At 36.8% G+C, this 26,608-nt stretch overlaps 1 protein-coding gene across 4 annotated transcripts in view; it reads left to right on the plus strand.

Moving 5' to 3' along the window:
• Positions 1 to 26,149, plus strand: part of MIPOL1 (mirror-image polydactyly 1) — a 195,920-nt gene extending 169,771 nt beyond the window's left edge. For all 4 annotated transcript variants that reach the window (XM_082761244.1, XM_082761245.1, XM_082761246.1 and 1 more), the window contains 2 exons: positions 2,132 to 2,359; positions 20,380 to 26,149. In XM_082761244.1, the coding sequence (XP_082617370.1) occupies positions 2,132 to 2,359; positions 20,380 to 20,446 (295 nt within the window). In that variant the 3' untranslated portion in view covers positions 20,447 to 26,149. The remainder of the gene's footprint in view (positions 1 to 2,131; positions 2,360 to 20,379) is intronic.
• Positions 26,150 to 26,608: the final 459 nt, after the last annotated feature.

Raw genomic sequence — 26,608 nt, forward strand, 5'->3', positions numbered from 1 at the left:
GAGCCCAGTTGTAGCCAGACAGAGACAATATTTTAGAAACTAAATAAAAGGCCATGTTTCTCATATGTTGTAGAAAGGAAAATATTTTTTTTTAAAAAAAAGCTCTCAGCTGGTATAAACAAGTTAGGATTTTTTGTTTGTTTGTTTGAAAACCATTGACCCATATATTCACTGAACAGATTAGCTTCTCAGTATTTTTTTTTTGGTTGTTTGTTTGTTTTTTTTTTTTCATTTTATTCTTGCAGCAGGTGTTTAAGAAGTAGGCATTAGTGGTATTTCAGTACCTATCTTTCAGCATTATTTGCATATCTTTGTATTTTTCTGTGGTGATCAGTGCTCAACCATAGTGGAATTTCAATCAGTAAATGTTGTGTGCAACCTTTAATGAGTATGTTCTAGAGATTTTCTAGAGATTTTAATGTCTCTTTACAAATATTTATTTTTTCAATATCTTAATTTAATTGAAAATGTTCTTTACTTTATTTTCAGACAACCTCAAGTAGTAGGCATAATGACATACCAACCTTTTAGCTTTTAGATTTCCATTAGTTCATGAACAGTTTTTTTTTTGGTCTATATGTATTATATTTTAGTTTGTATATGATTTTCCTCTATGGAGTGACAGAATGAAGGATGTTTTCTGTATCTTAATAAACTGGAAAGGAAGAAAGTATGCTATTGCATACTACCTGCTGTCATGCAGAATATTTTGAGTATTACAATCAGTCTCCACTGCTACTAGAAATTTATGCTGAAATAATGTTTGATATGTACATGGTCATCAATGAAAGGGTTGGTATCAAGTCATACTCATTAATACAGCAATAGCTTCTGATATTCAAGAAGTCAAGAAGTTTTTTTTGAAATTACTTCAATTATTTATTTAAACACACTGTTCATTATGGTATCTTCTTTTGTTATAAATCTCCTACTTTTGTTATAAATCTCCCACTTTTGTTATAAAGGTACCCAATATATTGGGTACCTGCTGCTTCCATGAAAAATAGTTCTGCAGTCTTACAGGCTTCATTGAGATTTTTTTCCTGATACACAATAGTCTTCATTTAAGAAGAAGAACAGGACGTTAAGACCCTGTTCAGTTTCATTTTTAATTTATGATATCCCTTTGATTTGTTCAGAACTTTCAGGCAGTCAAGTGCAAAGCATATAGTACTGTATTCTGGGTCTGTAAAATGAAGTATTACTATTTTGTGCTCTATGATTTGGTATCTTTGTGAATATAACTCAAAATTGTGTATAAAACTGAATGAGTTGAGTATACACCTGTGGCACTTCACTGTGCAATAGTTGGTAAACATGTCTACTTTTTCCCTAAGTCAAACCAAAACAGTGACTCAGGAAGGTCTTTCCAAGAAGTTATGGTGGAGTATGTTGAAGTGTCCAGTAATAAAACAGTGAAGGACACTATATATGTTGAAGTATCCAGTGATAAACTCTGATGCTGGCAAGTAGCCTATCTCAATCTACCACAAAGAAACTATTTAAGACATAGTGTATCACAGTATATGTGTTACTAGCTTATTTAAACCAGCATCAAGAAACATTTAAGTTCCATCTCACAAAAACATTGACCGAGGGCCTTTAAAATTGTTTAGCATGCACAAATCATTCATAATTCTAAGAAATCCTGATAACTTAATTATGTTTGTAACACTTTTATTACTTTCATTGTATTGAAAAATCTTCAATTTTGCAAAATTCCCTTCAGATGATGAGTCTTCTTGCTAAAAGACAGGCCTCTGTATCATGACATAATAACACATCAGTAACTTACACTGATTAAATCAGTTTCATATATTTCAATAACAGCTTTTTCCTGCAGGTCATAAAGTGATTGGGAGAATAATGCAGTTGAAAAATACTACTACTTTATAAGTTTGTTTAACAGGTTTTTGACTTTTTAAAATTCTGCTACTTGTTACATACTTGTAGAAGACCCTTGTGGAAATGAGGTATTTTCTTGTTTCTCATCACCTTTGAAATAATATTGGTATTAATGCATATAGATCCATATATGATAATATAAAGATATTAATTAAACTGGGTGTAGTATTCTTGCAGTTCAGCCTTAGGCTGAAACTTAATGAACTGTATGCTTTTTTTTCCCCAGTTCACACAAACCTTTGTCTCAAGGGATGAGCCTGAAGGACTGGCTTAACTGTACTTTCAGTACTTCTGAAGGTAGACTGAAAGACGAGGACGTTGTGACTCTTACCTATGGCCAGATTGAAGAACTGGCAGCTCAGCTGTGGCAAGCTCAGTCAGAGCAGAAGGACACTGAGATGAAGCTCCAAAAGGCCTTAGAGGTTTCAAAGGAGGCCAACGAAAAAGTTCAGAAGTAAGTCATTTGCCTTCTTTCAGGAAAACTTGTATTGGAAAAGCAAATGAAACATTGTTCTTTTGCCTGTGACTGAAAATGCTGTTGTACTCAGAACTAAGTTCCTTTAAAATGATTAATTTTTTGTTGACTGTTCAGCTCATTACTTATTCAGTTATGAAGCCAATTATTTTAACAGTTATATAGTGTTATGGAAGAAAGTGTGCCTGTCACTACTGTTATGGAAACTGCATGTGCAAGGCACAAGGAAAGTGTTTCCATTTCTGATGAATCATTTACACCCATGGCAATTATATAGCAACAGAGTATTTGCCATTATAATTGCATGGTAGAACCTTCAGGTTCTCATGATTTCTTGTCTGGCATGATTCATACAGGAAATGCAGATGGGGTTGTTTAGGGGATGGCTTCAAAATCTCACTGAAATCGACAGGAAGTCTCTGAATGGATGAGCAGGGATTGCATTCTCCTTCCCAACGTACAATTCTGTGTTGAAAGGTTACTGAACTTCAAAACCTGAAGTTCTTTTCTGTTGAAGTCCTTATTGTGACAACAGTTATTACTAGCACAGAAGCTTCTGAAGGTCTGATTGCTGTGATATAGGCAAATGTATAGGCTTTGCCTCTTCACAGTCTGGTGTTTCTCATTGCTGCATTGCATTCATCAGCTTCAGAATACCCTTCTCACACCTTTCCAAGGCTGTCAAGGCTGAATTGCAGATTTTACCATCAGTCCATGTTTTTCTTCAACTTTGATGTCTGCAACATATTTCGAGAGTAGCTAGGAGTTGGCTTATAATATATTGCAAGAATCTAATAAGAGTTCTTCCTGTTTAAAAAAGAAATCATGCTGATATTTCCTCTTACAAAATATGCAAATTACATTTTTATATTGTTAAAATTATTTGTAAGTACCTAAAATATAATTAATATATGTATATGAAAATACATCTTTTCAGTCATCTCCTTAAAAACCTCCAGTGGTTGAGAATCATTCAGATCTTTATTCTGAACATTTAGATGTTTTTGAAACTTTAGCAGGTGCATTAAACATGCTTGATAAAAATAAAACTATGAAAAATAATTGCAGCACCTAAAAGTGAATGTTGGCTAAACTTTTCTGTACACTGCTTGATTTTAAAGTTGTTGTGTTTTGTTTTATTTATAAATACTTACTGACTATATTTAAGTGAATAATGTTTTTGTTTTGTTCTTGTTTTAGAGAATTCTTGTTTAATCCCATGTAACCACAGTGCCTAAGGTAGAAGTGCAGGCACAACCTGAATTAAAGTAGTGGTGATACACTGCTTTAGTGAAAAGTATTTATGCAATTTAACATGCTCAGCTACTTGGGAAAATTTTGGTAAGGTTAGTTTTCATTATTGCTAAGATCACACCACTGAGCCTATAGCAAAATTAAACAATTGGTTGAAGCCTTTTGATGACAATAGCATGCCTTTTTTACCAAGAAACTGTGGAAATGCTCTGTGCGTCTTCCCAGCACCCAGAGTCATCCACCCCCATCTTATAATTCAACCTGCAAACAGATTAAGCAGCTGAGTTTGTGGAAAGTGTGTTTACTTTGAGCTAAGAACCCTTGTGTGACACTATAGAGATTCCTCTGACACCTCTGGGAGAACTACACAGACAGTTCTTACTCATCAGCAGGGAAACCAGGCTGAGAATTCCCAATTCCTTTGTAGATTCAACTGCTTCATACAAATTAGTGTTTGGCAATTAGGCAGGAACTCATTTGTTAGCTTTGCATTTTATTTCCAAGATGTAGGATACTCTACATTTCAGAAAGGAACTGGCAATTTATAAACCTGTCAACTGAAAGACTTCTTGATATTAATTACAGTAGTATTAATTATTAGTACTGTCTTAAGAGCAAGCTGCTTGTAATTTGAAATGTGATGCTACGTTTCATAGCCCAAATAGGTTTTTTAAATGTCTGTTTACTTGATTTTACATTCTTTTAAATGCCCAAGTAACATTTAATTCTGTTGAAAGACATATTTAGCAGCTATATGAAGTAGTTTCCCAATATTAATCAGTAAAATATCTGAATAACATAAGCAACAGTTAAAACTCTGAAGAGGAAAATAATTATTAGCTTCACTAAGAAAGAACATAATTAGAATAATTAAAATAAAGTTGAAAAATATGTACTTTGTATTTTCCTATCATGTAATTTACTAGTGTTCACTGTGCCTTTGGTAATCTGTTCTCTGGCAGCACTAAAGAATTTTTTAATATTCCTAAAAACTTGAGTGTTTGCAGGCAGCATCACATGCAGAGCTTGCAATGGAAATGGAATTTCTGCACAGTGTTGCCATAATTTCTTTAATTTGTGTACCTACCTGCAATTGTTGCTTTCTAAGTACAAGACAGAAGTCAAAACAGTGATCCTGGGCTTGCAGTCATCAGGACACAAAGTATCTAAAAAAATTCTGGATCCTATCCCATATGAAACAGCAGCTGGGAACCAGAAGGGGGATATATTGGAATCTCCTAGTAGTGAACTTAGGTATAGTCAAATTCTGTTGATACTGAAGTAGTGTGAACATCTTACATCAGCTCGCTGCAGTGTGATATATGAATTGCAACTGTGTACTCTTGCTTGTAAAGACGATTTGCAGTCCTAGCAGGGGTGGCGGTGTGAAACAGAAAATAGCGATGGTTGGAGTCCCGCAGATCTAGCAGCATTTGTTTGAATCTATTTTGATTTTGAAATACTAACAAGGTATATATTAGACTTTGAATAGAGAACCATTCTAGTTTATAAAACAAATACACATTTTAAGTGTGTGAAGCATGTAAATAAATATGTGTATATATACACATAACACAGTGCATATTTATTCACATATTTATTCAGTAGGAAATTTTGACAATTTGTGGGGTACTTAAGATTTTTAATTTATGCTCTGTAGAGCATATAATTTTTGACATGTCATTAACATTAACAAAGAACAAGGACAGTAACACAGACTCCCCAGGAGCTCTGGCGTGGTGCCACAGGCCCCCCGCAAGTTTGTCCTGCTGGAGAAGCCGGGAGCCAGCTGGTGCAGCCCCAGAAGGGAAATGGGGCTGACCTGGAGAAGGTGGCTGGGAAGGCCTGTGAATTAATTAAGTGCTCTGCCAGCAGAGGAAGCAAGATATTTTAAAACTGTCCTTCCTGCTGGAGCCTCTGGGATTGAGGAGTGGCTACTGGTGACAGTGAGATCAGAGGAGGTTATAATGTAATACCAAATCAATATTAGCCAATTATCAGTAAAGGTTGAGGCCACTTTTGATGTATTTTTTTTCCAGAAAATGTTCTATTTTTCTGCAACAGCTTTGCAGCTGGGGAGAATTTTAATGTAATTTGTCTTTGAGGGCTTTTTTTTTTTTCTCACAATTTAATGATTCCATCTCAGTAAAGTGTAGCTCTGCATATGTGAGCAGTCATACTTGCATACTCACAGAGCTTCATGTCTAAGTTTGTAGTGGAAGGTATGCATGTAGAATTTCTATTTAGCCTTTCTGCTTCTAAAAGCAAACTCAAATCCATGAAGTGATGGTGCAATGCTAAAATATACAGGTATGAAAATCAGTGTAAATCATGATAGATATACTGAGCACACTTTGTCAAAGTAGTTCTTACTATGAACAAAACAATTATAAAAGTGATGTGAGCCAAAAATTCTTACTTGTTTTGTTCTTAACTATTAAAGAAACCTTTTCTTTTTTTTTCTTTTTTTTTTTTTTGGGGGGTGTGTTGTTGTTTGGTTTGTTTTGTTTATTCCTTTTATTTTATGCTTTAAAGTGGAAGGCAGGAGAGTTAGAAATTCGGATAAAATATTTCAGTTTATTGAGTACAAGAAAAAAAATAAGCTATCTTCTAAATAAGCAGGTGGTTTTATCAAATTAAATTACTGTCTCTCATAAAAGAAATACTATCTTTAATTTACTTCCAAAGGTGTGGGTTTTCTAGCCACCTAACTTTCACTGTTATTGGAATGCACCCATTTTGAGTGCTCCTGGATTTCCCTCCAGCATTTCTGAACATCATTTCTGTTTTCAGAGTTGTTCACTTAGTTTTGCTTTTTAGCTTATGCTGATAAATAAGTCCATCCATGAGACAACAAAAACAAACATTTCTTACCAGTATCTGACACATTTAAAAGAGTACAAATTTTTTTAAAAATAAGGGCTGCATATTAACTAAGTGGTTAGAGTCCCCTTCCTCTGCAAGTAAAACTAATCTGCCTTGCTAGTACAGGAGTCGTGTGCATTTCACATTGATGTCCAAGACGTTCTCTGGTGCTTGCTGGAGGGTCTAATCTTTCCCAGAGTGGTCGGAGCAGTGCAGTTCAAGAACAAGAATGAATATTTGAATAATCACACCACAATGTGAGGTGACCCTCCAACAGGGGACTGACCAGATACACATATGGATTTTGGGAAGACACTCTGATGCTCTTTTTTAACACAGCTGTGAGAAGAATGTGGCTAAGACCCGGTAGTCTTTCTGGAGTATAGCTGGCAAAGGAAACCATGAGGAGAAGAGAATTTAACACATGGGTGTAAGAGAGTCCGCTTCATTGATGCGATCTGAGGGGAATGTCTAATGACTGGAAGAATCAAACTTGGCAATGAACACACAAAGCTCTTTTCATCAATTCAAACACGGACTCTAAAGCTGCAGATGGTTACCTCCAGCCTTGCCTATTCAGTGCGGGGTTGTATAAAATGGCACTTTGGTGAATACTAATAGATCAAAACAAAGATTTAATAATATAAAGATGTGGTGTTCATTTTTAAATGAGGATACAGGTCAGTGTCTCAGAAAAGAGTAAAATAAGTATCTTTATGTATAGGTCTAAAGTCTCTGGAGATTTTTAACTGCAAACATGGTATCTTTAATGTACAGATTGTATTCAGTACAGCACAGCTATGCAGGGAACAAGCTAAAAGCAAGCATTTCTGATTTATTATACTGATTGAGCCTCTTTGCCTCATGCAAGTGTTGTTAACTAGTTATCTCCCTTCTAAAATCATACCTACATATATTTAGTTGAAGTATATATTGTAGCTTGTATGCTTTCAGTCACTTGTTGTAGATAAGAATGGAGCTAGTTAATTAGAAATTGCAGGCAGAAGCACTGCACAAAAGAAACAACTTGTACATTCACTGGGACTTAGAGCTATTTGTTTTGGAGGAACGACCAAATGTTAGAGAACTCGGTTTTATTTTAAATTTTGAAAATACATGTCTTTTATTTTCATCTCTCAAAACAATTAAAATAATTTGATTTCTTATTTTATTAGGATGAAACATTTAGATGTTCAGACTTCCCTATTAAAACTAGGCTGCTTTTTTTTTCTTTTTTTTTTTCTTTTTTTTACAAAACTGTATCCTGAATGAGAGATCATGTTAATGACTGGAGATGAGTAGTACAGTTTCATAGATATTAATAGTTTCACTGATTTGTGTCAGTAAATAATTTAGCAAATGTCAAAAGTGATTTTGCTTTTAATGAAAACCACCATGTTTTCTGCTGCTGTGAATTTCTGCTGGGATTGAATAGTTGGTAATCTTTTAATATCATATAGGGAATAATTTAATTGGTGCTTGCATTTTGAGATGTAAAGTGAGTTCCGATGACTTGTTGAAGAATGTAAATGTAGAGCTAGTTTCTTAGTTACAGTAAGTTGGCTTAGCTCTATTGCACTGAGTTGCATTAATTTGTCCCAGCTAAAGATCTGACCTGTAGTTTACTGTGAAACAGATAATGGTGACTACATTCAAAAGACAAGCAAGTGAGGGCAAAGTGCTAAGATTTTCTTACTTACTGTAATAAACGACTGAAGTCAATGGTTTTGAGAGTTTGCAAGGAAGGAGACAAGGGAGGAGAAACTCTTGTAGCAGTCTAAGATAGCAATGAAAATCAGCAATAACTCTGAACTTTCAGAACTGAATCAAAAGTTATTAAAGGATATTCAATGTGGAAAAAGCTGCTTGATGAGGAGTGATGTGTTGGCTGCCTCGTGCAATAATTAAAAGCAGATTATAAACTGCATGGGGCCCATAAGAGATATACAAGCTCCACAGGCGGGGTTTTATAGTGTTTAGGAAACCCACACTAGCCAGATGGAAGACTCCCAGACACGCAAAACTACCACATACCCCAAAGAATTCTGCCGTGCAGCAGAGCTGATGCAAAGTTTCTTTGGCATGCAAGGCATGAAGAAGAACATTAGAGAATCTGAAACACAAAATCTAGTACCAAGTATATCATAGCTTACATAAAATATTACCATTAGCTACGGTAGCAAAAACAGGCAATGTGAAATTATTAGGTTTAGGGGCAATGGGCTTGCAATTAGTCTGCCTTAGGAATTAGGTTTAATGAGGAATTAAGACTAATTGAAATGTGTGAAAAAAGTTGTGTCTGATCTAACAGAAAGCAGGACATGGTAGGGACAGAATTTATTTAAATACTTGGAATTTTGCTCTAACACCATTGACTTCTCTCAGAATAATTCCCCTCAGACTGCAATAACATGCCTGGTGAATTGATGAATTAAGAAGTCTTGTAGAGATACATATTTGTTGTAATAAAAGAATTTAGTAAGCCAATAAAGTTGCGTTCAACTTCAGATAAATTTAACATACGGAGTGAAATCAGTTTCTAGTTGTGGGGAAATAAAATATTGAACTAGCATTCAAATCTAAGGTGAGCTGAACAAATTCAGCCACTCGGGGCATATTCTCTGGACCTTTCTAGATATGCTGTGTTTTGGTATCACTAAGCAGATCTTGTTTCTCTTGTTATGTCTAAAGTATCATTCATTCTGCACATAAGGAAACATACTACTTTTGCAAGTCTGTAATGAAATGTGTTTTCCACACCGAATCACATCATCTTCACTGGATGACGCATCACTTGTGAGTTTTTGAATTGCATGCTTCATGTTACAGTCCAGTTAGGATTTGCAGGCTGTGAAGGAGGGAGTGGCTGGTGCTACCTACCACTTGCAGTAATAACTTCCTGACCCAGAGAAGAGAGGACTTGCATTAGCATAAACAGAAACTTCTGACTGAATAACACAAAAACTGTCTGGCTAGTTTAGGAGCACTCTTCTCTTATAGACATTGTTACAAATCCCATCCCAAGGTGCTGTCTTGCTCTCTGTGCAATCTGGAAGAGGAACGTGCCTGTGCAGGCCCTGTTCTGAATACTGGAGTCCTGAAAGACAGATCTGGTGATCTGAGCCACAGCTAAGACCCTTGGTGGTACTAATGATTCACAGTTTCTTTTGGTATTTCCTTGTCTTTTCAGGATGGCCCTTAGTAGATCATTTTGTTGTATCAGTACCAGAAGTCTCATACAGTTATAATCTGTGATAATGCCAGAGCAGATTGTAGAATACCAATTTCATGGATATTTTTAGTGTCACAAATTAATAGTGAGGCCTTTAGCATCTGATTGTTTATGGTCAATGCCAGGAATATGTTCAGTGATGTACTTAACAGAATGAAGACAAAATAATAATAATAATCCCAGACAAAAGGGAATTACAGATAAAATTTTAATGCATCCCTTGCACACCCAAGACATCCATTGACTACAGGAAGTTTCACATGGATGAAGAACACAAAACTGAGTATACAATCTAAGTCAAGTGTTTATTTTCTTTGTGTAACTATGATTTACATTTACTTAACCTCTGTAAATCATGGATTGCAGTGCAGATATTGTTTTCTTAAAGTATGTGTAGTTACAATATAAACACAAATATTTATCATCATTTGAATATTTATCATCTCAGTCTTTCAGGAAAATATAAGCAGTGCTGAAACTTCGTTCTCTCAAACACTAAAATGTATTCTATGAAAGTCAAATGTTTTCACAGTCAACATAATCACGGCATCCCAGTTTTTGACCTGTGTGTTCATTTACAGTTTGCTTATAGCTGCTTCACAGAGATGGAAGTTTGTAGATTACAACATGGTTTTATTGATTTATCAGTAGCAAAATACACTAAGTATACTCAGTAAACTGGATTGGCTAGCTCTTGGGCTTGTATTGTATAATATCAGCTTGTTGTGGAATACTTCAGAACAAAATCAAAATGTTGGCATAGTTAATATAAATGGTGTAAACCAGACTTGCAAAGACCAATATTTAGTAAGACCAAAAACACAAACAAATTAGATTTTGAAGTTGTTTGCCCAATAGGAGGAAGCACACTGACACAGTATGTGTAAGCTTAGAGTTAACTATTCTCTGGAAAAATATTAAATAACTTTGAAAAGTAGATTGAGTGCTTCCTGAAGAAAGGCAAGAGAACTTTTTCTAAGACTTACTTTTTTTCCAAGATGATAAAATGAGTGTCACAGCAAATAATCATTTACTTTAATATTTTATATCCAAATAAAATAAATCCATGGCATTTACATTGCCGTTACTAAATAGTATTTGGTTTGTTTGCAAGAGTCATTTATTTGTGGCTTGGCTGAAGGAATAAAAATAAATTTGCGGTTCCTTCTGTTAATACTCATACTGTTTCTTAACATATGCAAAAGATTGAATACTGTAAATGTATGTGCAGAAGCTCAACAAGAAATCCCAGACTTACTGAAGCTTCTGAATTACGTATAAACTTTTGGAGAATTGCTGGAATGGTTCTTTACAGCATCAAATAGGAATAACAGCCTAGGCCCAATCCAGCAAAATATTTAATTTTAAGCAAACTTGAAATATTTTTTTTCCACTACTTACAGTGTACCTTTACTGAAGAAGGAACTACTTCAACAACAACAATAAAAAATTACAGTTCATGTTTCTAATCTAATACTGAGTCATGGAAGTAATAGCCAGATGTTTTCAAGGCTTTTAATTTTTTTGAACAAGATTTTTTGGAAAGGCAGCATTAATTGTGCTTGTAGGTATGAAAGCTAACAAAAACTTTAACCCTGTAATTGCCCCTGCTTTACTGGTAAATTTCTCAGTTTCCCTTTTCTAGGTTTTTGCTGTATGTGAGGTGGGTATAAGTATACAGATCTAAACACTGACTTGTTGTAAGTCGTAAATCTTGGACCAAAATTTAGCATTTCTGTTTCATATTATGGAATTTTTGTCCATAGAAAGTATCAGAATTCATCTTTTGAATGGAAGACACTGCAGGTATTGGGATATGTATAATAAAACTACCATATTTAACATTTTACTCTGGGCCTCATAATACATCAATTTCTGTTACCGCATACTTTTATTTATAAAATTTAATCATATAATTATATGACTAAATAATTATATATTGAAATATATAAATATATATATGTATAAGAAGGGTATAATAAGTGCACATCTACATATGTAGGAAAATCCTAATTGGAAAACTCAGCAAAAAGTTATTTCATAGGTCTCTGATTTTAAACACTAGGAAAATATTTTACTCTGCTTTTGAAGAATTTCAGGAGTCTTAATGTAAAGCCAGATTTTTATGCTTGCATCAGCAGAAATTAAAAGCCTTTTTTCCTACAATCAATTTCATTCACATCACCACAAGGTAGAATTGCCACCAAGGCTTGAGTCAATAAGCTCACCAGTTCAGAAAAAACAAAGCTGTCCTTGAAATTAGCTGAAGATGCACTGCTTCTATCCTCATTCAGCTTCACTCAAGAATTCTCCGATCTCCCAGGAGCAGAACAAAATGTGACACTAAAGCTCATTTCCAGTCACATGGAAGGAACATGTAGCAAAAAGGGCCTGAAAGGCCCTTTTTTGAAGATTCAAAAAAATTTCATGTGAATTGTCTTGATGGAATGGTGCAAAAGACAGTTGGAGACTGGTGCCTGCCTCTGAAGAGAGGCTACTGAAGCTTGTTTTACTTTTACTTTTACTTCAGTAAAAGGTCTTTGATGTGTTTTAAAGAGCATTATACGTGTGTAGAAGACACTTTGGTCTGTGATGCTGAGTCTCAACTAGTAATTTAACAGCTCATTTTTAATGTGCAAATGAGCAGTGAGACACCTTTTCTGTTTTTGTCCCTGCATGTGGGACCACATTGCAACATCACCAAAATAGACAAGCTTCACACTGATAACTTCTATCTGTAATATATTACAAACATTAGGAGGAGAGGATTTTTAATCCATGGATTTTTTGTTGGTCCACTACTGCCGAAAGACAGCTCTTTTTTTTTCTTTCTTTCTATAAATACTTTTTAGGAGGATGACTAAGTGTGAGTCGCCCTGAATCCAGAAGTCTGTGGGCACCACTGAATTACACCAGAAGGGTGGGGAGTTCAGCTACCAGTCTGAGCCCGTTGTGAATGGCTTATCACAACTGGAAGCTCAACTAAATCCTTTCTTCTTGCATCCAAACCCTTTTGCATTGTTACTTGATCTCTCAATGATACCATAGAAATCACTCCAGTGTGGGCAACATCACATGAGTCACACAAGGAAGGAATGTTTATTGAAATACATCAAACCCATGTAAAAGTGACTATTTTGAATGTATAGTGGATGGATTGGATGATGGTTTATGGGAAGGAATTTTCTCTCCACAAGCTCCAGATTACTCATGGTCACGAGGGTGGGACCACCTCAGGGAGATAGAACATAGCTGAGAGCTGTCTAGAGCCAGCAAGTCTGCATCAGGTTTTGTAAAATACTTGCAGAATCAAGAAAAAAGTTAATGTTGTCTTCATTGTTTATGATATCAAGAAGAGTCTGCCAAAGTTGTGCTTTGATGCGGTGGACTTGGGAAGCAGCCTGAGCAGTACATCAGTATTTGAGATTTTACGAACTTGTTGTAAACAAAGCTTGACTAGAACATGCCCAAAAGGGGAGGGACTGGCTCAGAACAGGCAGCTGAGAAGTTCAGACCTGGCCTTGTAAAGAAGACTTGTTTGAAATACACAGAAAGGTATAATGTAGTGGTTTCAGACTGATACTTTTAAAGTTTAGAGTCTTTTAGTAACCCCATTCCCCACAGATACTTAAATGAACTGCTGGTACTACATTTCATCAGAAATTCTGTCTATGGTTTTGAGCAGGTTTTAAATAGTTTTTTGACCTTTTTTTTTTTTTTTTTTTTTTTTAATGTTCCTGAAGGAAGATATAGAACAACAAAATCTTCTAAGTAGGTCTTTTTTGCATTTCCTGAAGTACGTCTCAGCTAGATGTAGAATAAGAGAACTGGCTGGTTGTTACCAGTTGACATGATCCAAAGCATGGATTAAGAAACTGAGAGGGGTGGGTTCTGTATCCAACAGTTTTGGATGCTAATTCTGAAGGCATTTATGGCTATACTTGTGTGTGTGTGTGTGTGTGCATGTACATGAGGAACCCAGTTCAGTTCAAGACTACTTATATATGAAGTTAAACATGAAAAAAGTTTGAGAGTCCTTTTGGTCTTCTTCGTTGGTTGAGCTTCAACAAGTCATTTCCCTTCTCTGCATGCTGTTTTGCCCCATGCAAAGTACACATAATGCAAAATACACCTGATGTCTGCCTTTTAAGCACTTTACACAAAAGTTCTGACCTTGCTTTCATATTGTGAGAGTTCAAAGGAAAGAATATTTGCTTTCTGAGATTGTATTGCTCACAAAAAAAAAAAAAAAAAAAAGGTGAGGAACTGTTCAGAGACAGAATAAGCCTGCCTGTAAATCATGGCTCTGTAATGATACCAGACGTCATACCAAAGGGCCAGACTACTGTTCCTTAGGAGCTGGGAGCTGATAGGAAGCAATATTTTTCCCTTTTCAAAAGAATAAATACTGTGATGGAGTACTTTCTACAGGCAAGATATATTAGCAATAAAATAAATCTTCTAGCTTTTCTTAAGCAGATGACAGAGAGTTCCAGGAAGTATTCATCAAGAAAATCCAAGAGACACTTGCCTATTCATATCAGCACAAACTTTGTGGAAATTCTGTCACAGTAAGCAGTAGGCTTAGGTGGCAAGATTTCTCCTAGAAAAGGGACTAGCTGTAATACCAAGTGAGTGGAAACAATAACTGTCAGTACTAAAAGTATTTCAAGCTTATGGAAGGAGACATAGAAAAGGTTTTTTTTGCACAAGTAGGTGTCGTGAACTTTTTATAAAAACAGTATATAAACTGTGGGACTGAGGCTGGAGTAACTAGGTGAAGTTCTCTGATCAATACCTTTCACAAGGTGGCATTAAATCCAGCACAGAAGCAGAAGTCCTGATTCTGTATTATTCTGTACTGTGATCTACATGAATGCAAAGTAGAGTGAAATGCTGTCAAAACAGATCAACTGTGTTTATCACTCACTTTTCCTCCTGCTAGTGATGGCACAAGGTGAATGGTAATGGTGAGCTAGCCCATAATCTTCCAAACAGAAGGTAGAGAGCAAACAATTTGACAAGATTAGTTATTGTGAACCACAGATAAAGGCTTAATATTTTAGCCAAGGCCTGTGTAAGCCAGGTTTATTTTGAAATATGTCTGCTGTCAGGAGCCCAACTGGCTGTATTTACTCCTAAGTTTAATCATATACAGAATTACTCTTTTGGGTTGAGAAGACGCTGAGAGGGATTTAATAGGAATGCTTGTTTTGTGACAGGGCTTTTCAGAGACAGAATGGCTTGCCCTGCCAAATTTAAGGTCTGTAAGTTTAATGGAACATACTTTTTGGAGTGACATTACAAACAGTGTTGGGCAAGCAGGAATTGGCGGCAGTGCCTAGAGTAATTAGATTCAACACTGTGGTGTACCACAGTTTAGAGCTCACTGATGCTGCTAAATCAGTCTCTAATATTCAATTTTAAGACCAGAAAGGGCTATTAACACCAGTCAGTCCAGCCACCTGTCTAACACAGGGCACAGAATTTCACCCAGCAATTCCTGCATCAGGTTCAAAAATGCTGCTGAACTGCTGTATGTCATTTAGAAGACACACAGTCTCCAATGCAAAAGATGCAGAGGAAACTTTGCTAGGTAGAGGCAGCCAGGTCCATATGAGCTCACATAGTCGTTAGCAAAGTGTTGATTTATGAAGATTTCGGTTACAGACTGGTAGATGACCCATTACATGATCCCAGGTAATGTATTTCAGTGAGTCAATCAGAAATTATTATTGTTGAAAAGTCAGGGTTTTGAGGTGGCAAAAATAATACCTACATTTAGGAATAAGAATAATTAAAGTTTCACTGAACCACCCAGAAGGCAAGAAGGAGATGCCTCTGTAGCACACAGGCCACTTACTGCAAGGCCATACCCTTACGTTCCAGGCTTTTATCCAGTGAATATTTAAGCATTTTATTTAATCAGAGCAGCCTCAATAACTGAAAATGAAAACAAGGTCCCCCCAGAACCCAGTGTTCGTGCAGTGCTACTTCCTGAAGAGGGAAGTAGCTGGAGCCTGATTCTCTTCTTAAGACAGTAGACCTGAACCAGTTTCCTCCAACTTCTTGAGTAAATGATCCTATCCAAGTGACTGGTTTCTAGAAAGGTGATAGTATCATAGCACAGCAGTATCTTCTCCGTGTCACTAATTTCCTTCATTTTTGCACAAAATGTCTGAAAACAAGTATGCTGAGTAGGATTCAATGAAATAGATCCAAGAAGAAAACTGAAGGAAAGGAGAGGAAAAGAAAATGAGTTTTGTTTTGTTTTGTTTTGTTTTTTCATTCTGAGATGAAATTAAGTGAATTTGTTTGTTGGAATGCTCACAAAACAGTCATTTATTCACAGAGCCCAACTGCTGAATTGTTTGTAATGCATTTTATTTACCTAAAATATTTTTAAATGCTTGGTTTCTAAAGGGAATTAGTGTTAACAAAACACATTCCACAAGAAGCCAGAAATCATGCAAGTAAGGCCATCTTCATAGCCTAAGCCTAATCTTATCTACTGGAAAGATAACCAAGGGTTATAGTTTAGGTTTATAAGCCTTTATATAGCATTTCAAAATCCAGGAGGGTTTTGTTTTTATCACTTAACCCCCACATCTGCAGGTAGAAGCTATTGTTTTCAGCTAGTCTATATATTGCTTTGCAGATTAAGTCATAGGCTACTTGAAGGATGCTTTTTTGTTTCAGTTGAGTATACGTTTTGGCTACTTCTGGGGCATGGTGCGCTGCAGGATCATTCTGTGATGCTGTAACTCAGTCGTTTACAGAACTTGTGGATGAAGGCCAATGTTCTCATTTGCACTGAGTTCCTTTGGCCAGAGAAGGAGCAGTGTGGGAGGACCTACATGTATTTTTACTGATCCCAAGCTCCAGTTTAAACCTAGATTTCTTCAGCAGTCAGCAATACAGTGGTTGCACCAATAGGTACCATCTTTGCAACTATACATTCAGCTTCTGGGCTTCTCAAACAAACTTCTCTCTCAGTAAGAATTGTAGGTCTACCTTATTGAGCATGATTCAAGAACAAAAGTCATTTATATTCAAGGGAGTAAAACTCTGTAAAGCTCTGCTAAAAGTCAAAGGAGGTTGTCAAACAGTTCAGGAACTATGTAAGAATATTCCATGTAACATCATGCTCTCTGTATGGGCATTTCATTAGATGTATACATAGGTGGTAAGAGAATACAATTCGGAGTAATTGGAAGACATTTGTGGTGACATTCATGTTTAGGTACCCTTAGGAACTTCTTAAAGCTTAGCAACACTTTTAAAAGTATATACTCAAACTGGTAATACTATAACAGCAAGTAATTATATTTTTTTTTATTTCTGTAGTAAAACACAGTTTCCCCTGATACTAACAAATAATTAAGCCACTAAATTCAAGACTCTTCACAATGATGAGTGTTTTGCTTGCTTCTCCTGAGTGTCATATTGCATGTTGCATCGATACTATGAAGACTGTTACCTTCACAAGCAAAAAAAATGTCATTTGTTAAACCAGTGTCCTAGGATACTATCAAATGTAGTCAGTACTTCTTTCGGTTAAGTAAAGTATGATGAGGCTATACTGGCAGATATATCATGATTGCACAAAATAATAAAAACTGTTTTCTTCAGGTCACTGTCCTCTGTATTTTGAATCAAACTCTGCAGACCCTGAGACTTTTAGAGTAGTTCCCAGCACCTCCCATTCTGCTGCTTAGATATTTCAGTTAGTTTTTATCTTGAGGTATTGCTTCAGTTGACCACAGATTATGACGCTCAGCTTCCAAAAGGAGCTGCCTGCAGTAACCCACCAGGCTTGATGCAAAGCCTGATCAATAAGGCATGATTCTGTCATCCTCACCCCTTGCAGGTAGTGCCTCATTTACACAAATGGCCTTATTAGCTGCCTTTTATTACTCACAAAGAAAAATGTTGCTTACTGTGAGTCAGGATGGCAGAGTTGGGCCCTTGGTGAACAAAGAGTCTAGGATTATCGTTCCGAAAAGCCCCCTGAGGCCTGTATCAAGAGTTATTAACCACTGATTCAGCCCATAGCATTATTTTGTAGGCTTAAGTGGGATTTCAGTGGTATATTGGGTCTTGTGTGTGTGTAGGGGTGAATTTTGCCCTCTGTTATTTTCTCTTATAAATAGCTGTTACAGTTTCTCTTTTACATTATTGTTTAAATCTCTTTCAAAGGTATGGATTCTTAATCCCCTGCTGATTTTTTTTTTCTTTCTTCTAATAAAGAATAAATAAATTTGCAAATCCACACATGACTGAAACAAAAGGCAAATAAGCCCTACACAGTTTGTATTTGGTGCTGGATACCTCATTTTGATGATTTCAGTCATCATTCATTTGAAAGGCAGAAGCTATGATTGTTAAGCCTCATTATTTTCAATGAAGCCTGACAGTTTCAAGGTTAAACAGAAGACAGCTACTTTCATCCCAGTGGTATTTCTCTTCAAACATGGGCAGCTCCTCACTAACTTGCCTGCTCCAATGTGCAGTGCCATTGGTTGGTCACAGAGTGGTGCACATCTAAGCCCAATTGCAGGACAGTGTGTAAGCAGTGACCCTATAACCTGTGTCCCTGAAAGAAACCTCAATTATTGAAGGCATTTTTCCCCTGCTTCTATAAGCCACACATGATTTCTTTTTCACTGAGCAGTGATTTAAATAAGCTGTGGTCTCAAATTTTGTTGTTTCTGCTGCTTATCAGAAAACAATTGGCAGCTCAAACCTTCTGTTTGCCAAGACAGTTTGAAATGTTTCTCCTCTCCTTTATTTTCCTGAAGCACATTAGAGAGGGTGTTAGTGAGAGAGACCTCCAGTGATATTTAAAGTGGTGAGAAAGCTGCAATGCTGCTTCTGAACATAAAAAGGTTGTCTTTGCTCATGAGGGTGAGGACTGATCTGTCATTGCTTTCTGAAATTGCACGTGGACTAAGAACTGATTTAACACAACATATCAGGAGGAAGGGGCGACAAAAATATGACCTATCAGTAACTATGAGTTAAAATTCATAGAACCTAGAAAAACCATAGATTCATCCCCTTTAAGGAGTAAATATGCTGTGAAAGCCCTGACTTTATACTTGCATGGACTGACTGCAGTGAGTTAGGACTGCCATAGATGTATGTTACAAATACAGAAAAAAATGAACCAGCTGGTGAAAAAAGAAAAGTGATACTCGGGCAATTGGAGGGAATGGAATAGCTAAGAAGTGCCTTTTTACCTGCACTTAAAAAGTGACTAAAAGCAGATTATTTAGAGTCCCTGTGAAACAACTAGAGCCAGTTGAACTCTCCCCATACATTTCCTGGTGTCTGATAATTGTGTTAGGGTGGTGAATTCTTAATCAAGTTTCAGGAGTTAAGTCACCTGGTGAGTACAATAAGAGGTGTAGCTTCATGGCACTTTGGTGGTTCCTGGAAAACAAGAGTGTTTCAATACGTACCATGTGTGTTAGTCATGATTTGTGGCAATAAATCCAAGATGTGTTAACTAGTTTTCCTGCACTGAAGTTACTAATGTATCCATTAGATAAAATACATTTTACAGTTTTGATAAAGCTGTTATTTTTTTATTTCCTATCTACATTCCTCATGTTATATAATATAAAAAAAAAATCTGTCTTTTCAGATAAGAAAAATTGTTCAACTTTGCAATAGCGAATGCAGCTACATGAACTTGCAACTGTTTTTATCCATTATAAAAGTTGTGTACATAATATGGCTCGGAAAGTATTTCAGTACTTCCAGTATGCAGTGTCTAGTTTTGTATAGTTAGTTTATTGGTCGGAGAGCTTTCATGGAAGAATTCAATAAAATACAGATAAATTGAAGAAATCACTTGAATACCTAATTGCACAGGAGTGCTTAAGGTAAATGTGTACAAATAGAAACCCCCTGAACAAATTTAGGCACATGTGTTTGCCTATATATCAAAGGAAAGAACAAATTAAGCCAATGAAATGCTGGACATGCTTATAGCCCATGCATTAAAATTAAGAGGATTAGGTGGATCTCTGTCCCACATATTTAGACTTAATTTTTGCGTAGTACACATAACAATCATACAAGCCACCTTCAAATATCAGCATGCACAAGCTCAGAAACTTTCTTAGGTATTTTGAAAAAGCTTTTGATATAAAAGGCATGGGTTTGGGGGCATAACTTTATAAACTGGACAATCAAAGTATCTCGCACTGCTGGATAATGGGCATGGTATTTTTTAAGGGAAATAACAGCTAAGTGTTACATTTAACAAGAATCATGGACTGCTCAGATTTTTAAAGTACAAAAACCGAATGTCCTGCTAACAGCAAAGGGTATATTTGCTATGATTGCTACAAAGGGTTTTGTGTTAGTTCTTTATGGGGGTTCAGACACTACATATAGTACAAAAGCAAGTTGGTATATATCACTGACTGCAAATTGATTGGGTTGTAGGTTAAAAAGTTTTCTGTAAGTTGTCTGCATTTTCCCTTAATGTCTGTCTTTTACAGTAGTGCTTTGTTTCTGAGCGTGACCACCACCAGGACAGCTTGGTTCAGTGCAAACACTGTCTCTTTCAGCCAGAACATTCCTAACGTTAGCTTCCTTTTTTTTTCTCCTCTCCCTCTCCCCTGCCCCCTCTCAGGTTGGAAAGGCTGGTGGACGTCCTGAGGAAGAAGGTTGGAGCAGGGACCATTAGGACCGTGATCTGATTGAAAGCTCTAGTCTAAGGAAGCATTCACATCTGGTGACCAGGCTGCTTCATTCAGCACTGTGTAAACACTAAAGCCTTAACTTAGCAAACAGTTGTTAGAAGTGGGACACTCCAGCGACATTCCAAGCTGAGATAAAATCAAATCATAAATGTTTAACTACTTTGCTGCTGAGTTCTGTGATTTGTTGAAATGTTTCACTGCAAACATGTATTTGTTTTTAAGCAGATGCATTGTGGCTCTGTGTACTGTGAAAAATGATGTAGATGCTTATTTTAACAGTCTGTTCTCTCAGTGTTACTAGACTACAGTCTGCTGCAAGGCACAGCTTAGCCGTGTTTCCAAATACTGCCAGCTTCAGGTGCAAAATCCTGAAAAGCAGCTTCAAAATGTAAATCCCTTACGTTATTTATGAAACTGCAAACAGTCCAGTATTTGTATGTTAAATACAGTAATTGATAAATTAGGTTCACATTCAAGAAATAACTCTAAACACTATATTGAAGATTTTTTTCCTCTTTACTTGTAGCCCATTGAATTGCAGCTAGTAACTCTAGCTACATCTGAAGGAAGGATATACATATAGCTTTATACAGCAGTTGAATAACTACTGCTAGTACATGGCATTTTCAGCATACATTAAAAAGAAACGTACAGTTAGGTTTCACTGGAGGAACAGCTGGGTAAATAATCATAAATTGCTCTGTGAAAGCCTTGTGACAGTGTGCAGTATCTCAGACAGTGGGGAAGGTTTCCTGCATTGTTTTTGGTCAGTCCTCTATCCTTTCCTATGAGGGGAAATCCTTCAGATGTTCAGAAATCGCTTTACAGAGTCAAAACTCATCTCTTCGGTATAAGGTGAGTGGCTCACTCATTCCCTACAGGATTTTTTGCCAGCTTATCTTGACCTCTAATTGCTCTGCAGTGCTGGAGTATCATCCAGGTTGGGTTTGATGCCAGAATGCCAACCGTCTGCTTTGCATACCTTTGAAGTGCCCTGGGAGTGAGCTTGAAGGCTGATACAATCCTACAGGGAGGGAGGAGATAGAGGAGTGGGGAGGAAACTCTGGGGTACCCAGTCATTGTAGGCCTTACAGATACACAGGGAGAGTTGGCCCTAGAGGGAGGAGCCAAACGTCTCCATGTATTCTACATGTCTTTGTCACATGAACAAAGGTGAGCGGAGAGGTCAGCTCAGTGCTCATAGAAACGTGCTCAAGAAGGGCAGCTGTAATCTCTAAGCAGCCCACATTCAGTAATGAATCTTGGGAGCATGGTGGGCTTTGAGCTATGGCCAGGACTAGCCAGCTCCTTCAGGGTGTACGTAGCTCCTAAGGCTTCTGCTTGGTCACTCTGCTTTGTCTTTAATGTTGTGGTGCTGTCTTTCCTCTTAACGTTTGCTTGTACAGAAGTAATGATAGGGCAGTCTACCAAGAGGAAAAAAAAAAAAAAAAAAAAAAAAAAAAAGAGGAAGAAAATTAAATTTCAGTTTGGGGTTGGGAGAGACAATTCAATGCTTGTTTTTCCTTTCAAGCAATTCCATGTTAAACCATCATCATCTGCAGACCTAAGCTCCTCTTAGTTTCAGTCCACCAAACCTGGCCCCTTGCAGGGAAACGAGTAGCATTCTTTCAAGACAAATTTGCCAAAGTCACTTCTAGAAACTTCTGAAGTGCTCTGTTTAAACTTATGGACAACCCTGAGATAGCCAGTGAGGCTAAAGTCTCCCCATGACACCTACTCAGCAGGAAGAAAGCTTAATGCTTCCAGACCAGAAGACTGTCCACATCACCAGCCCCTTCACCCTCTCTGGTGTGTTGCTGTCCAACATTTGGACAACTCAAGTGCTCTTTTATCCACTGTCCTCTTTGATCCTTAAATAACTAATTGAAAGACAAGATCTGAGCTGTTGGTGCTGTTGAACCAATTCTGCTTTAGGGAGGTGGTAAGGAAGAAATGAAAATAAAAACAGTCCTCATGATTGCTGTACTAGGGTAGAACAAAGGTCCAGCTAGCCCTCAGACTGTCTTTGGCAATGACCAGTAGTAGATGTCTAGGAAAAGGTGTAAAACTGGGACAACACTAGTGACCTTTCTCCCAGATGCAATTTGGCACTGAGGGGCTTTCTGAGCCAAAAGTGGTGTCTGTATTAAGCAGCATTTTTTTCATCACCTGTTTTTTAATCCATTTAAACATTTAGTAACTGCTCTTTCCTGTCACAGTGACTGAAGAAATATTTCCTTTTCTTTGTTATGAACGGGCTATAGTTATTTGTTATCACCTTGTTTTTCTATTAGAGAAACAGTAAACAATCATTCCCTGGCCATACCTTTTCTTGGTCCCTTGTAAGTTTATGTATTTCATGTCATTCCCCCACCATCTCTTTTCCAGACAGAAGCTCTAGTCTCTTATAAAGAAGTTGTCTCATGTTTTTAATTGGCCTTGCCATGCTGATGTGTTTCTTTTCCAGTTCTTCGGTGTTTTTACTGAGATAAAACCAGATTTGTGCATGCTATTCAAGCTGTGGACAAACTGTGACTTTATCAGCTCTCATGATTATGCTTTCTTTTTCATTCTCCAAGCCATTTGTAATAATTTTTAGCATTGTGAACAGGGCTTTTGCTTTACCTAGTGAACTGTCTTTATCTCATCCCATGAGTTCTCACACTTCTACCTTTCTGATTCTCTTCCCCATCCCACCTGGGGAGAGTGAGCAAGTAGCTGTGTGGTGCTGAGCTGCCTGCTGGGTTAAACCACAATGATTTGATTTATGACAGCTTGTGTCTTTTGAATTAGTACTTTTATAATACAAGTAATTACTTTAGATCTTCAGTTACAATATTCAGCTCAGAGTTCATCATAGGTTGTACAAAGTCCGAACCATTCTCTGAACACACAACTTCACATGATGGGTACCCATGGCACCTGATGTTTTAATGTGCATTCCCTGATTGATTTTCACTATTTCCTATTCCATCTCTTCTCACGGCTCATCTTTACTGCTGCAGTAGTACAATCAGCAAATATCACTGTTCCCAAATTACCCCCCTTTTCAAGGTGATTTCTTAGGTTGAACAGCGTGGGGTCTGGCAAAGATCCCTGGAGAACAGCAAAGTAGCTTCCCTTCACTGTGAAAATGATATATTTATTCTTAACTATTGTTTTAATCTAACTTTTAACTACATATTTTCCCATATAAAGATCTTTCATCTTACTCGTTTGTCAGCTTTGATGAGGAAGCTTGTTTGCTATTTTGGAAATGCAAGTTTACTTAATCAGGGCTTGTTTTCCATGCATGAATGTGCTAAGTTCCTCCTCCCACGGGTGTATCAGAATTCCTCACCTTCCCCTAAGTCCTTCCTCCTCTGAATGAATTGTCTTGTGAGTGCAGGCTCCATACAGCAAGACTGTTTGACCTCCCTCCTCTTGTGTCAGCTGGCTTTGTTTAGGAAAGTAGCATCAGCCAGGCTAAAGCAGTCTAATACATCTACATAATACTTGATTCTCTACATTTAGAAAATAATTTTGTTTCAAATTTTTCCTTTTAAAATATTGTACCTAAGATGAAAAAATGCTTCCTGACCCTGTCTTATATCTTGTACCAAGTAGCCTGAAATTTAATTAACTTTTTAGTAAGTTTTTTTTTTTTTTAATCGTCCTGTAGATAAAGGACTTTGAATCATAATTAAAATAGGTATTGATTTTTAAAAATCATCTAGAAAAGTTTGTCTTGTTTGGAAAGGACCTTTGGAAATTCACTGTGCTGAGAGGTGAAAATTCAGAAACAGTTGGGCACTACCTCCTCCTTACTAACAACCTGGTGTGTGGTCTTCAGCAAATCCCTTAGTGACAGTTGTAAAAGGTATGCAAGCCCTCAAGAGGTACATAGGCACCTTGGGGGAGCTTTCAAACACATCTGTGCTGTTAATGTCAAAACACTTTCGCTTCTTCGCCCACAGGAGGGAACGATGAAGGTCACACAGCCCCAGTAATGGAGGCCCAGCCTTTAGTGCCTTCAGGTGAATTTCTGGCCCTGATGAACTCAGTCTGAGTTCTTCCTTTCAGTATAATGTGGGCAGGAACTCTGATCTGTCATGTAGAAATAGGCAATAATGATAACATGGGGTAATTGGCTTTTATCTTACAGTTTATTCATTGAGAAGTGATTGATGTCTGTGCAGTGCTCTGAAGGCGAAGAAAGCGCCTGCCCCATATAGCAGACATGCAATAGTCACTTCTGTCCTAATTTACGAGAGGATGAGATTGCATCAGATTAACTAACAGGAGTAGCAATTCATTTGCCTCCCGATGGAACAGCAGAGTTCATGATGAAAGGTGGTTCACCATAGGCAATGCTTATGGTGGCAGTTGTAATTACTGGTCAAATTAGTGTCTCTGCTGTTTTGAAGAGCACTGAGATGTTCAGAAACATCCATCCCTTGTGAGATTTTGTGTTTCTCTTGATGATCCTGCAGTGCGCTTGCATTGGGAGCCATTTCTGTTATATGCCAGGGTAAAATATGTAAATAGCATCATGTTGGCTCGGGATAAGAGCGTTATTAATGCTTTTCGGCACTGTAATTATATTCATAGTAAGCCTTCCCTAAGCCCACACTAATTAACAATATTGTGACAAATCAACTTTAACAGAAAAGAACTGTGGACCTTTAGTCGTTTAGTACTGTTTTTCATTCAGCCCACAACCCAAATCTAGTAGCATGGTTTTCTGTACTAGTGTTGGGAAAACTACTGATATTTGAAAAGTTCAGAGCCAGCTCAGTCTTGTTAGCAGAATCCTGTAGATGAAGTCAGTTTGATTCCTCTTTAAATATATTCACAAGAAAGATTCATTAGTTAATCATTAATGTAAGGGAATATTAAAACAGCTTTTATAAATAAGCCATCATATTGAAATAGTTAAGTAAAGTCAATATGTTGTCACTTGAACATGTATTTATCTATTTATTCCAAATCACAGGACGCTTTATAAATATTCACCTTAATTTTCAAATTAAATGGCTTTATAAATATTCTTATCAGGTGATCAAGAGTTGTAACATCCTTAATCCATATACACAAATGAACTTGCTGTCTAAATGTCAGGATTTCTCTGTGCCTTTATTCTATTCATTTAGAGTAATTCCAGATGAAGGCTGTTAGGGTTATTTTATCTTCTTTTTAATTTGTACCCCAAAGATTTTTCTCACATACAAGAATTAAATGTGAGGCACATTTAAATCTCTGACTGGCAGTTTCTCTGATTCAAGTCTTGCTGTGATCTCAGTGTTACATATACTGACTCTTATCATTGTAAAATTTCACATCAGGTCTGTGGAGCTGGACTTTCTCTGTTCTTCTCATGCATTTGTAAATAAAATGCATTCATGAGTCCAAAAAAACAAAGTGGTGTTCTCATATTAGGTTGATTATAAGTCAGCTGTGACTTATAATCTAAGACCACTGCGCTTCAGTGGTCTAAACATTTCATTCTTCAGTTTTGTTGGGAGCACACGTGTTCTGGGAGGCTTTTAAACAAATACTTGAAATGGTTGAAAGATTTACATTGCCAGTGCCTAGCTAAATATGTAGTCTTAAGAAAAGACATGGTTTATTTTGGCACCATTTGAAAAACTCAAATATTTTAAACATTTGTTAAGTTCGAGCTTGCACATTTGAACGAAAAGTTTGCATTCCAAAATTGCATCTCAGGTTACCTGTCTCTCTCTTTTGTATTTTATAATCCCTTTATTAAAATAGTCTTTGCAAAAGAAGTTGAATTTTGGGGTGTTTTATTTTGGTTTTTAGTTAATTGTAAAATATTGCTATTAACTTAATAATTAAGGTAATATTTACTTGGTAACTCAGCTCAACTAAACATCAGAAATGCAAGTCCACTGAAGTGTTTTCAGCATTTAGAGCTTTGGACTTGTTTGTAAAATTAATCAAATACAGGGATATTGGCCAAATCCTGCAGTGCCTTATATTTAGTCATTCTGTGTGCTGTGATAAGTACTAGCCCCGATGTTGGGTGCAGACCCAGACAACAGAGAAAACAGGTTGAACTGATAAAATAGAATAGCTCAAGGAAAAAGAAAAGCTATCTTTTGCCTGGAGTTGTTTTTATTTTCTGTCTTTCCTTCTCTTGGCAGAAGAGGGTAGGGG

This window comes from Aythya marila, assembly GCF_965140915.1.
Source record: "Aythya marila genome assembly, chromosome: 5".
In the NCBI taxonomy this organism is placed as follows: Eukaryota; Metazoa; Chordata; class Aves; order Anseriformes; family Anatidae; genus Aythya; species Aythya marila.